The 13,509-nt window shown below is 40.2% G+C and overlaps 1 protein-coding gene across 1 annotated transcript; it reads right to left on the bottom strand.

The window, feature by feature from the left end:
- Window positions 1–1,361: 1,361 nt before the first annotated feature.
- On the bottom strand, window positions 1,362–9,348 carry LOC131251652 (metal tolerance protein 4-like). The gene is made up of 7 exons (XM_058252512.1): window positions 8,859–9,348; window positions 5,993–6,165; window positions 5,208–5,406; window positions 4,461–4,639; window positions 3,987–4,137; window positions 3,523–3,656; window positions 1,362–1,780 (listed from the first exon to the last, which is right to left on the bottom strand). The coding sequence occupies exons 1-7, from the start codon at window positions 9,205–9,207 to the stop codon at window positions 1,601–1,603; spliced, it is 1,365 nt and encodes a 454-aa protein (XP_058108495.1). The 5' UTR covers window positions 9,208–9,348; the 3' UTR covers window positions 1,362–1,600.
- Between the last annotated feature and the right edge of the window lie 4,161 nt (window positions 9,349–13,509).

The raw sequence follows: 13,509 nt of genomic DNA, 5'->3' as shown, positions 1-13,509 counted from the left end.
CGACCTGTGAGGGGATCACTGTGTAGATTCAACCTCTGTCAAATGGTCCTGTTTGTGAATGCCCCTATGGTTAAACATCAATTTGATTGAGAGTTTCGGCTAACAATGGGGCAGTTAAAGAATTAGAATTGTAAATGGCCACCAAATCACAACTCGAAAACCTGAATGATGGATCCTTCTTTCACCGAACATGGACCGTGGGTTAAAATATCTCATCCATGTGCAGCGTGACTACTGAGGATCATGGTTAGGTAATCCAGGCATTTGTCTATTTGTCCTGCTGTGGATTCACCAAACACATATAAAAAAAAACTTGTAATACAATCTTTGACTTTCGGATCTATCTTTTGGATCGATGGTTTAGAAGAGTATCATGATAGTGGTCCGCCCTCAATTCAACAAGGATGTAATACTGGCGGCTAGGATTTTCAAACATGTGAGATTTTCGCACTATCCATCCATGGGTGACCCAACCTATACCAGTCTGGATTATCCAACCCTTGTTTCCTCCTGCTTGTAAAGATGGGGCCATGTATCCATCATATAGTGATTTCCGAATCATGGGTACATGTATTTTTTTATTTTTATTTTTAATTATTATTTATAAAACTGGGTGGATGGTTGGGATTGGTCTGATGGAGATCTTTGGGGGTGCGTCGACATTTATTGTGGGTTGCACCAATGAATGATCTTGTATTGTTGAAGTGTAGGCTTGTATCACTGGATTGCCTTAAGCTTGCATCTCTCTCTGTGGAGGCTCCTGAATGGACCTGGCATTTTCTCATAGAATGATTTTATATCACTGAAATGCCTTGCGCTTGCAGTTCTCTCTATTGTGGTTCCTTAATGAATCTCGCAATTTGTTGCTCATTGTATATCAGAAATCTTCAATAATATGGAGTCTAATAGAAAGGTGGAGAGAATTACGGAGTAGTTGATTCTATGGTAGGGTCGTGCAGAGATTTTGAAAAGAGTTTAGAGTTCACTGGTTAGTCTTGTGGAAGAATGTTGCTTGGTAGCTATAGTTAGTGTGGAAGATTGTGGAAAAAGATTTCGAGTATTCCTGATTGTTGGATGAATTGACACAATTCATGGAGAGTGCTTAGGTCTATATGAGGAGAAATCTGTTTATTCTGACGTAATTCCTAAAGAGTTGTTAATTCTTAATAGTGCCATTGGAAAAGATAATGATCAACGGTCTAAAATTCAGTAGTAGAAAATGGATGGTTGATACTGCCCTGTAAGTGTGGATTGAGGCTATGTTCTGCCTACAGGTGAGCCCATGATCAAGTTTGCCTGATGCCTATTGAAAGCTGGACCGTCTAAAGACTTAGTCAGAAGGTTCACGTGTAGAGTGCATCTGTGGCCCACTTGTTTGCATTTCTCATTGCCTCTTTATGCTAAAGTTTTCAGACCAGACCAATGTGTGGCCCAGCTGTTTGCAACTCAAGCAATCAAGTCAAGTATATATGATTCGTTTGCTGGTGAAATCCAATATCGTTCTACATGTTCCAGTTCTTTTCCTACAAGAAAATTGATCCAAAGGCTTAAGAGAATATCACAACAACTGAAAGTTGGCCTCAAAGCTCATCATCAAGATTCAAGGCTGAGTGTCAGGCAGCCTGTTAAGAACGTGGTGTTCTGGCTTGTGATCACGCTCGAAATCAAGGTGGACGAATGCCCGCTCGACTTCGGGAAGACTCTCGATCTTCGTCTGCAAAGACTCTCCAATGGCATGTGCTTCATTTAATGGCAGATCTTCAGGCAGTTCGATGTCCACCTGTTTTGGTTGAGACAGTGGTTAAAGGAAAAAAAAACTACAATTGTGGATAGAGGATGATCTAATAAAAATTCTTAGTACTGTATTGCAGTGCAGATCCCTCTGTGGGACTTGTATGCACCACCTAGGGTCACCAATAACCATTCAATAGGATGGGTCCATCACGGATTGCACATCCAAACCATCCTGGTCATATAATCACACTCATCTGATAAAGGGCTTGCAAAATGTGATCATCATGGTGGGGTGTACTTGTTGGACGGGTTGGATTTCATCACGTACCATTGTGGGCACATAATGGTTGACTCCACTAATAAAACAAATCTAGGAGAGCATATTAGTCAATATCCTCCGAAAGGCAAGTTATAGTTTAGTATATGTTTGGATGCACTCATGATGCAGGGCTAAACTCCAGTTTGTGTTGTATGTTTGGATACACTTTCTTGGACAGGATGTTAATCTTGCCTCATCAATCACTCACCAAACCTAATTGGATTAATTTTTGTCAAGTTGGCCGGAAAAAGCAGGCATGAAAACCCCTTTTTACAGAAGTGTGTCCAAATGGGCCAAATTTTGCATTTGAAGCGTCCAATATAATCACTTCTACTGGCTGTCCACCTGGCATCAACCTTATTTGGATGGAATTTGTTCCCTCCATGGTTCATAAAGTCGTCTAATATGGCTCAGTATCATCTACGTTGTATCCGTCTTGGTCTGAAATAAAATGAGCCACCAGACTGATATGGGACCAAAACAGGACTGAGTCAGAAAGAGCCAGAACAAGTCCATGCAAGTTGTACCAGTTTCGGGATGATTCAACAATCCGAAACTGATACTAATCCATACTTCCCACTACTTTTTTGTCTCCTTTAATTTTCTTAGTAAAATATTTATGTCGAAAAGAAAGGAATAAAAAGCACAGAGGAAGTGTAATATTTCAAGCATTGAGAACTGAAGAAGCTGCTTAAGAAAATATGTACCATTAGCATGGTTAAAAGACTCAGTGACTCGTACCGATTCATTCAGTCCCGAGTTGAGTACAGGTTGAATCAGCCCGACTCACCGGAGTTGGGGTTGAGTCATGGTCTCAAACCGGATTGGGTCGAACTGTGTCCGAGTCACATCAGGTTTGTCTAAGTCTTAAAACCATGATCATTAGCTACATTGGCACTCAATAGCATGGTTTTGATTTAAGGGCGTTGTGTTATGACACTTTAACCAGATATTGTGGAGAATGGACATATACGAGTATTGTACATGAGCTTTCACAACCCATCCTAGTCTTTCGTGCTGATGGGTCACATGTCTGGAATATCAGAGCCACACAAAAGGTGGGCTATATCACCAGGACCACCTGGTGTGAAAACAAGCGTGGCCTGATGGGATCCGATGCATTAGTGTTGGTATGATCGCACCCAAGGCGGTCAACTTATCCAGCGATCTACATCATCGTGTGGCCCGACATTGCATGGATTGAATTTTCCACACGTGACACATTAACAGGAAAGACATGGTTGTATATGGAAGTTCACATACAGTGCCTGTATGAGGTAATTTCTCAGGATTGTAAAACCCACAACCCATTGCAGGGTAATTAGACATGCATTCCAGCCCTTAATGGCCAGATTTTTCAATGTCTCTCCCCTCTCTATACACACCTTTTTGGGCTGGTATGCATTACAAGTTACCATGCAAGGAGTTGTAGGAACAAACTCTCAAAATTAATAACAGACAACACTAACCTCGACGAAAAAAAGAGCACCAAAGGTGTAGGCTCGAACTGTGTCTACATGCTTGATTCGTGTATGATGCCTTACGACGATGTATGTCAGTTTCTGAAGCATTTCAGGTGGGGCTGATTGGCCCACCAATGATGCTGCATCAGGAGAACCATCAAGGTAATTAGTCGATGGATCGAGAAGATAGTAAAAGATTTTTCAAGAGAAGAAAAAATGAAATGCAGAGGACAACTAGATCTAGTAGCATCAAATGCTGGGCCTTGAAGCATCTCATACCCGAATTTCAAAATGCTTGTGGCCACACTATCGAGCTGGGCCTATTGAAATTTGGGTTTTGATTAGCAGTGGCCTGGCCGTGGCCCATCACCAATCATAACTAGATCTGTGAAGAGGGTCATCGATTATCTTCGACTGGGCCTCCTCAGCATTTCTCATAGCTGCATTTTCAATGGGAGAAAACAAGATACCTGCATTTTCCAAAACAGCTCCAGACCAATTAAAAATTGTATAGACTGCCAGGATAATAGCACCAGCTGGATCAATCCACCAGTAGAATTTATCACCGAGAATGGCAGCGACTAAGCCCACAACGTTCGTTACAACATCAAAGTAATGATCCTGGATGCCAGTATTGGACAAACAAGTACATTCATCATCGTTGTAATCATGCATGCAATGAAGTATTTCAGAACAGAAATGCGAAGGTGACTTAGCGGCACAAGTGCAAATGTGCCACATTTGTGTGAAACCCATACCATTCATCAGGTGGGGCCCACTATAAACGTGCGCTGTCCGATGATCACTGTCCTAAATTTTCAGCCAGAGCACATTCAATGTGGGCCCCACCTGATGAATGTTCCAAATCTCACTGTGGGTGCCACCTTTGCACAAATTAGCCCAGCATTTCTCATTTCAGAAACTACAGATTTGAGTAGGAAAACCTTTGCATAGGCACGGACGATCTCATTTCCCGAGCCTTTGCAATAGAACCAAAGTGCGAGTTTTGCAACAGTAGCCACGATCATGATTGAATATAACCACACCAGTTGTTCCATTGTCATCTTGGCAGAAGGTCTGTCTTCAATCAGTTGCTCTATTGCTCGGACCAGTACTTGAAATCCTACAAACAAGATGAGAGGCACCAGTGGACCCGGTACCAAAGAAACATCAAAGAGAGTTTGTTCACTAGAGCCAGCTTACGGCATGTGCCAACGTAGAACTTTTGTGCATGATCCAGGTTGTTCATCATCCATGCCATATTGTTTATTTTCGATGGCCATAAATCAGGCTGTCCATTGTGAACCATTGGTCTGCCATCAGGTGGGCAAGACACTTCCATTGATTGAAGAACGGTAGTAAGATCTTTTAACTGACTGCTTATTAGCGAATGCATGGCCCGCTTATTGGTAGATTTTGGTTATTCCCACTACATTGAACTAATTATTACAATTTAATCCAATTGTTCATCCAAACACAGCATAAGCTGATATAAGCCTCATGATCATTTGAATTCATCAAAGGATGTGTAGATCCATGTCATTTGAAACTGATCTATTTTCGAAAACATAGTAATCTCTTCTTTTGAATCCGAGTATTGATTCAAAATTGGAAATTTATGTTTTGGTGTAACAATGATCATAATATCCAAATCATCATAAAAATGAGTGGATACAAATAAAAACACTCACCAAGAGAAGCCATGATAGCAGCGAAAATGATGATGCCGACTGGTTGTACACGCAGCTTGCCGATCGGATATTTGTAGATATTTATGTCCTTCATCGACAAATGCGTGAACCAAAGGATACCGCCCGCCATGAGATCTAAAAAGGAATCTAGTGTTGAAGCAGCAATTGCTAAGGATCCAGTCTTGAATGTAGCAAAGACCTGCATGTTGAGATGAAAAAAGTAAAATTACTCCCAAAACCGCTAATTTCACACGGAGTGGTCCACCTTAGTTCTGTATTAGGCTGATTTTTGTATCTTCTCTTCATCCCAGCGAGTCACACCTGATTAACAGGTTTGATAAAAGATATACACCATGGTGGCCCAACACGGAAACTGATGGTTGGCATCTCATGCCATTTTTCCATGTGGTGTGGCCCATCTGAATTGTGGTTCTAGCTCACTTTTTTGGTCTGTGGGGCTAACATTGAGGGTAAAGCCTGATCGACGGAGCAGATTTACAGATACAACATGGTGGGCCTCACAGACTTGGGTGCTTTACGCACTGGGTAAAATAAGTGTTGTAGAGGATTCCAAATTCCAATCCATCCAAACAGGTTCTAATCTTATCCACTCATCAGTTTGATTGGTTGACATAGGCATTGGGACCCACATGTCTCTCTGCTAGGTTGGCCCTGCCTATGTGACCTGTCCATCAAATCATCAAAGTTTTAATTGAAGATCTTTTTGTTGTGTTGATATCTTGAAATATTTCACGATGATATTACAAAGAAATAAATTGAATTACCTTAAAGGCCAGCAAAATAATATTTGAGTAGTTTGAGATCTTCATTGCAAATTCATGGCGGCGTTGCTCTTCACGGTCTTGATCCTCGTCGATGACATCTGATGCTTGTAAAGAATCGATTTCCTCGAAGGACCTTAGAATAGCGAATTGTCTTTCGTAGTATTCCTTCTCCCCTACACAGAAAATCTTACTAATTTGAATTTGGTGAAGGAGGCTTTGTAGGAAAGGAATGAATAATAGAAAAAATAAAATCTAAACAAGTAAACTTGTGTTTGGCAATGGCATTTAACAATTTAATAGTGATCGAAATGATATTAATAACATTTCATGTTCCAATTTGGCATAGCAGGTGTGTGTATAAAATGAAGAAGACCACCGTCTTCTTCTAGTTGATAATCCTCAAATCTGCAAGGAGAGAAAAATCTCTGGAATGAGTTGCCTCAAAAGTGTAGAATCTGAAAAATTCAAGTTGACTCATTGTCCAGACGGTTGGGTAGACGGGACGTACTCCTATTCGTGAATTAACATATGAATGTAGGAATGAGAAAGAAAAAAAAAAAGGTATCCACAGCTAGTTATTTCACTTCAACGACCTTTTCTTCCACATAATTCTGTTAAAGAGAGTCTGCATAGCAAATCGATTCAAGAAGGCAACTCAGCTCAAGATTCAACCAAGATAAGAGTTGATTCGGTTTGATGAGTATTATAACCATGTCTAACAGACCGCCTTGGGACTTGAAGATCACCTAACTAAAATCTACATTCCATTCATCAAGACTGCTGTGTGAAATGATGCTTGTAACCTGAATAATTCCATTACATCATAATTTCACTGTGGCAGAGTATGTTACAAGCACCTGACAAGTAGGGTGATAGGCCGGCAGGGGTGAAGCAAGTTCATTGCAGTCTATAAGCTAAGGACCTGATAACAAAGATCCCTTCTTCTCTAGATCAAGGTACCTAGGGAAGGTATTGCCTGGTGTATTGGTCAGCTTACTGGCTGATATGATATGGGCCATACCAATAGCAAAGGCGGAGTCGGTAGCTAGAGAGGTAAGTCAGGCAATTCCATTCTGGGAGCTGAGCTGCCTCAGGTTTTGGAAGCCCCATAGAAGCCTAGAGAGCACTTGTAGAGGCATAGGCCGTTGATCGCCCATCGTCAGAAGCCGGATAAGCTAGGTTGGCAAGTAGCATCTGGGCACTGGTTGAAGAATCAAGAGTCTCTAGATCCAGAACTAGTTTCATCATAAATTGAGGTGAAGCATGGAGTCGTATCATATATATCTTAGGAGCTTTCTTTATACTTCTTAAGAGACACATGGGGCAATTAGTTCAGTTTCCAAAAAATATGGAGTCTCACACCAAGGCTCAAACCATTCTTCAGAAGGATTCACTGGTCAAAATTCTTGTGTTGGGGCTCCCTCCCAATCATTTCATTTCTTAGTAATCACCGAGTCTATCAACAACAAACAAGTGACCCAAACCCTATCGAGAAATGGAACTGATTAATCCTAAGGCAAAGGGTCAAGAAACTCAATGCCACTATTCCTGAACAACCTGGAGCTGGGCCTTCTTTTTGCACTATTATGGATACAAAAATAATGGAAACATTGGATTCAATTGTCAACTGCTCCTATCAGAAATAGGATCTTCCTGGTTGAATGAAGAAAAAGGTGGAAAATCTTCTTTTAAATGGGTCCTTCATGGCTGTATCGGCTTCTAACGGCACAGATACAGATGACCAATACAGGTCGATACAACACCCCCGACAACCAATACAGGCCGATACAAAACCCCCCACACATGAGCATTTTGTAGTACCCAGCTCTAGATAACAAAATCTTCACTGCAATAATCCAAATGCACTTGAATTTCTTTTGCAGGGCCCATTTGGATTTGGGAACGGATTAGGTGCGGCCCCAGGTCTCACCCAAGATGGTGCGGCCCTTGCCATGGGGCCCACCTTGATGTATGTATTCTATATCCACAACGTCCATCCATTTTTCCAGATCATTTTAGGGAATGAGCTTAAAAACGAAGAAGATCCAAATCTCAGGTGGACCATAGTATAGGAAACAATGGTGATCGATTGCCTTACCATTAAAGACCTCCTAGGGCCCACCATAATGTTTATTTGCCATGCAACCAGTTAATAAGGTCACAAATCTAGATGAAGGAAAAAAAAAATCAGCTTGATCCAAAGCTATTGTGGCCCATCAAATGGTCAATCACCACTGTTTCCTATGGTATGGTCCATCTGAGAATTGGGTCTACATCATTTTTGGGCTCATGCCCTAAAATGACCTTACAAAACGGATGGACGGGCTGGATATATAATACATACATCAAGGTGGGCTCCACGGCCCCTACGGCACCTAAACCACTCCCTTTGGATTTACCCCAAATTAGGTAGGGTTTTAGATTCTTAAAGGGAATTGCATAACCATTCCATGCATTTGGGAAATGTCAAAAATACAAATATCATATTTAGATTTTCATATTTTCAACTCGAAATCATGAAGCCCAATATTTTATGATTGACCCAAAAAAACTGGTACAGAATTTGGCAGAAAACAATCCAACCCGATCGTCCCCTACTAAAATTTTAGCTTACTTCTAATTGGATTTAGAGTAGAAGAAAATAGAAGCAAAACCATCATCTCATCAGCTAAAATCCACACCCACCTAATTGATTTGCACACACCCATTTTCCTTCTTTTTGAATCGAAGTAGTACAGTAGTGTTTGAAAGGAAATCAATCAGAGTAGCTGTAGATACCAATTCCCATAATTCAATCCATCCAAACACTTAAAAGAAAGAAAGAAAGAAAGAAAGAAAACTGAAACAACAAGAACACAAACCTTACCTTCTACCAAACCATTCACTTTTGAGAAACCGATCTGAAAAGGCCGCTCCAGATTGACTGCATGTTTCACTTTCTCTGGCAATTTCGAATAGAAATCTCCCATCATGGAATTAGCAGAACTGCTACGGTTCATACGACGCACTTCCATGGGCCCCGGCTTGTTGACTAATGGAGTACTGAGTTCTGGACTGTCTTCCATTCTGTTTTTTCTCAGATGAAAATCTAAAAACTCATTCGCCAATTTGAAATCCGACAAAATTGTGATTTGGGTCCTTTTCAATTCGGTATCTGAAACATTTCCATGAAAAAAAGAAAATTTCCACTGATCATTTGAGCTACTTCTATGCATATTCTACATCGGGAAAGAGTGTTTACAGACAATATTCCTGATTTTCATATACCCACTTTGCATTTTGGGAATTGAAACTATGCACTTTTGTACAATTTCAGTTCTGAAAATGGAAAAAGATTGTACGTAAGTCAATAAGGTGGGTGTAGATATTAATTCCCTTCTGCGTAGAACTTAAAAAAGAGAATTTTACAAAACAGTACACGGATTTCATGCGAAAGCCTTTCAAAGGAATTTCCTGAGATGCTTAGGTGAGGCCATCTTGATATTATTTCTGAAATCCAACCCGTCCATCCGTTTTTAGAGATCATTTAAAAATAATTTTTAAAACATTACGTGGATCCAAAACTCAAGTTGGCCACACGAGAGGGAAAATCAGGGAAAGAAATGCCTACTGTTGAAACCTTCAACAGCTCCATCTTGATGTTTACATGTCATCCAAACCGTTTATAAGGTCATTCCCACTGGGATGAAGTAAAATCACGAAAAAAAAAAAGCCCGATACAAAACTTTTGTGTCCATACGAATGTTTCAAATCCTCAGTATTTCCTCTCGTGTGGGCCACTTGAGTTTTTTATCCCCCTAATTTTCTGTAGTGATGTCTAAAATTATCTCTAAAAATGGATGGACGGGATGGATTTCTCACTAACATAACGGTAGGCCCCACCTGGCATCACTGCGAGTATCTCTAAAAAGATGCTTTCCGCTACTTTTTAGTTTGAAGAATATTTTTTCATGAAATGACGAAAATGCCCACCCATTAATGAGGTTTGTTGATAAGAATTAAATAAGTACTTGGATATAAATATGTGTTATTATATAAATAAATAAAAATTCTAAACAAGGAGAAAAATCGCATAGGGCCCACCATGTTGCATCGACGCAGTCCATCATTTTTCCATATCATTTTAGGCCATAAGCCCTAAAAAAGGCAGATCCAAATCTCAGGTGAGCTAGGCCAAAGTAAACAGTGATGATTGAATGGCCACATTAAAAACTTACTGGCACATACCTTACTGCCCACATTAATGTTTATTTTTCCATCCAACCAGTTCATTAGGTCACACAAACTTGGCCGAAGGATTATATATATATATATACACACACACACACTTATTCAAAACTTTTGTAGTAAAAAGTTTTTAATGGTGGGAGTTCATCACCACTGTGTCATTCGGCGTGGTGCACTTGAGACTTAGATTTGACTCATTTTTGACATTATGCTCTAAAATGATCTGAAAAAATAATTAGACGGTATGGATTAAACACATACATCATGGTGTGGCCCACATGGCACCGTATGAGAGCCAGGTTAAGGGCACCTCGCGGATCCGCAAAAAGTTCATGTAGTCATAGCAATGTGAGGCTCACGGTGATTCCCGTCATAAATCACGATAGGATAAAATTCTAAATATCAGGCAGATCGAAAAATCATGTGGGCCACATGACATAAAACAGTGGGAAAACAGACATCCACCGTTGAAACTTTCCTGAAGCTGACCATGATGTTTATAGGCTATCACAACCGTTCATTTATTCAAAACTTCACTAGCCCCACAAAGTTTCCATTTATGAGCGTCTAATCCCCGTTGTTCCATGTGGTGTAGCCCATATGGGTTTTGGATCTATCTGATTTTTTAGATTACTGTCCTTTCATTGTCTTGAAAAACTGATGAATGGAGTGGATTTGTTTCAGAAATCTTTGTTGGCCCCCGCACAGCTTCCTACTACAAAAAGAGTGGGGAGCATTGCGTCCGTCTTTGCAGCATGTTAAAGGCTTTCCAAATTGGTGCGACCTCAGCCCATCTTGATGTATTTATTGTATATCCATACCGTCTATTAGTTTTTCTGGCTCCTTTTAGGCCATGAACCCAAAAAGCAGATCTAAATCTTAGCCCGACCATACCATAGGAAACATTTTTGATTGAACGCCCACCGTTAAAAAATTCCTTGGGCCCACCATAATATTTGTTTTCCATCCAACCTGTTGATAAAAATACACAGACCTGGATGAAGTGAAAAAACAAATATCAGCTTGATCCAAAAATATTATAGCCCACGGGAAGTTTTTAATGGTGGCCGTTTATCACCACTGTTTCCAGCAGTTTGGTCAATCTGAGACTTGAACCTGCCTTATTTTGGCACCCGTACCCTTCAATGATTTGGAAAATTGGATGGACAGCAGCGTGAATTAAACACATACATCATAGTGGGCCCATAGTGCACCGTATGCAATCCGTGTCCGGGTTAAAGGTTCTATTGGCATTTTGTGTTGGGTTTTGGAGTGCAGAATCACATGGATGGATATAGGATAACAATCGAAGAGCACCAAGCAAACACAAGAAAATACAAAGATTTAATGTGAAAAACTCTTTCGAGAAAAAACTACGGCACAAAGTGACATATCTTCACTATAAAAACAGAAATTATAAAGAGGAAGGACTTATCAGACTTGAGCAATCATCAAATCTCTTCCTTGCTTAACCATTTTAGAAACCTTAGAACCCTTTTAGAAAGCCTTAGAATCCCTCCCAATCCTGTTTACACACACACACACACATATAGTTTTAGAAAGAATCATAAACAAAATTGGAAAGAATCATAAATGAAATCGAAAACAAATCTCACACATTCGCAGTTTTGAGAAAAAATTTGTGCAGAATCTAATTAGATTTAAGACATCAGACACGACAATCTTCACCATATTTTCAATCTTTAAACGTGTATCTCCTCGTCCTCTTTTCTTATTTCTGCTTTGCATCATAGCTTCATCAATGCTTCTCGTGTACACTCCGTCTTCCTTTTACCCCATCGCCAAGCCCAAAGAAGTTGCACAAAACTTGAACTTCTATGTAGGAATAACCTTGGTGAGCTTGTCCGCTGGATCTACGTTGGTGTGAATCTTCTCCAAAATCACGCCTCTTTCTTCAAGCACATGTTGGATAAAGTAGTGACGAACATCAATGTGTATAGTACGAGAGTGATAAATAAAAATTTTAGCCAAATTAATAGCGCTCTCGCTATCACAATTAACCGACACGGCCTCCTGCTGAAGCCCCAACTGATTTATCATGCCTTTTAACCAGACACATTCCTTAAATGCTTCCGTCACTGCCATATATTCTGCTTCCATCGTGGAAAGAGCCACCACGAACTGAAGCTTTGACATCTAACTAATTGCTCCACTCACTAGTATAAACGAGTAACCTGAAGTCGAATTTCTGGAATCCACACTATCTACGTAATATAAATCCACATACCCTACCAACTTTGCTCTTGTCTTCTCAAAAGTTAAGACGTAGTCTTTTATACCTTGAATGTATCGAAGTAGTCATTTCATTGCCTCCCAATGTTGCTTGCTGGGGTTTGACATATATCTACTCACAACACCGACTGCCTATAAAATATCTGGTATCGTATAGACCATGACATACATTAAATTGCCAACTACATTCGAATAAGGCACACGAGACATAACCTATTTTTCCTAATTTGATTTATGACATTGTTCTGAGAAAAGCTTGAAGAGAGCTGCGTGGGGAACGCTCATTAGCTTTGCCTGGTCCATCCCATACTTGATCAAAACATTTTCAAGGTATTCTGCTTGTGATAATTAAAGCCTGCTCCTCTTCATGTCTTTATAAATATCTATGCCGAGAACCCTCTTTGCAGCCCTCGGATCTTTTATCTCGAATTTTCCTAATAATTGAGTCTTCAGTACGTCGATTTTAGACATATCATGACTGACGATCAACATATCATCAACATATAATACTAGGATGATGAATTTTTCATCACTCAGTGTCTTGTAATAGACACAGTGATCGTATTCACTCCGAGTAAATTTCTGACTCAACATAAAAGAATCAAATTTTTTATACCACTGCGTAGACGACTGTTTCAGGCCGTACAATGACCTAATTAACCTGCAAACATTTTTCTCTTCCCCTTTAACTTTGTAGCTCTCTGGTTACTTCATGTAGATCTGCTCTCCAACTCCCCGTGCAGGAATGCAATCTTGACATCCATTTATTTCAGTTCGAGATCGTATTGGGCAACCAGCGCCAACACGAATCTGATAGATACTTGCTTAACCATCGACGTGAATATCTCTGTGAAGTCGATTCCTTCTCTCTGAACATACCCCTTCGCTACCAGCCTCGCTTTGTATCTGTCCTATTTCCTTTTGAATAACTTCTTACATCCAATCTCTTTTTGGCCCACTAGAACTCCACCATCTCTCACGTGTTATTTTTATGCAACGAGTCCATCTCATCGTCCATAGTTGTATTCCACTTTTTT

This window comes from Magnolia sinica, chromosome 7 (genome assembly GCF_029962835.1).
Source record: "Magnolia sinica isolate HGM2019 chromosome 7, MsV1, whole genome shotgun sequence".
Lineage (NCBI taxonomy): Eukaryota > Viridiplantae > Streptophyta > Magnoliopsida > Magnoliales > Magnoliaceae > Magnolia > Magnolia sinica.
The sequence above is the reverse complement of the archived record's forward strand: the minus strand, read 5'-3'. Positions and strand labels throughout refer to the sequence as shown.

Bases quoted from the DNA above. Each gene is read 5' to 3' on its own strand.
- LOC131251652 (XM_058252512.1), bottom strand. From the start codon at position 9,207: ATGCATAGAAGTAGCTCAAATGATCAGTGGAAATTTTCTTTTTTTCAT. The intron at 6,166-8,858 runs GTAAGGTTTGTG...TTTTCTGTGTAG, and splicing joins AGTGAATGGTTTGGTAGAAG to GGGAGAAGGAATACTACGAA. The intron at 4,640-5,207 runs GTGAGTGTTTTT...TCTTGTTTGTAG, and splicing joins TGCTATCATGGCTTCTCTTG to GATTTCAAGTACTGGTCCGA.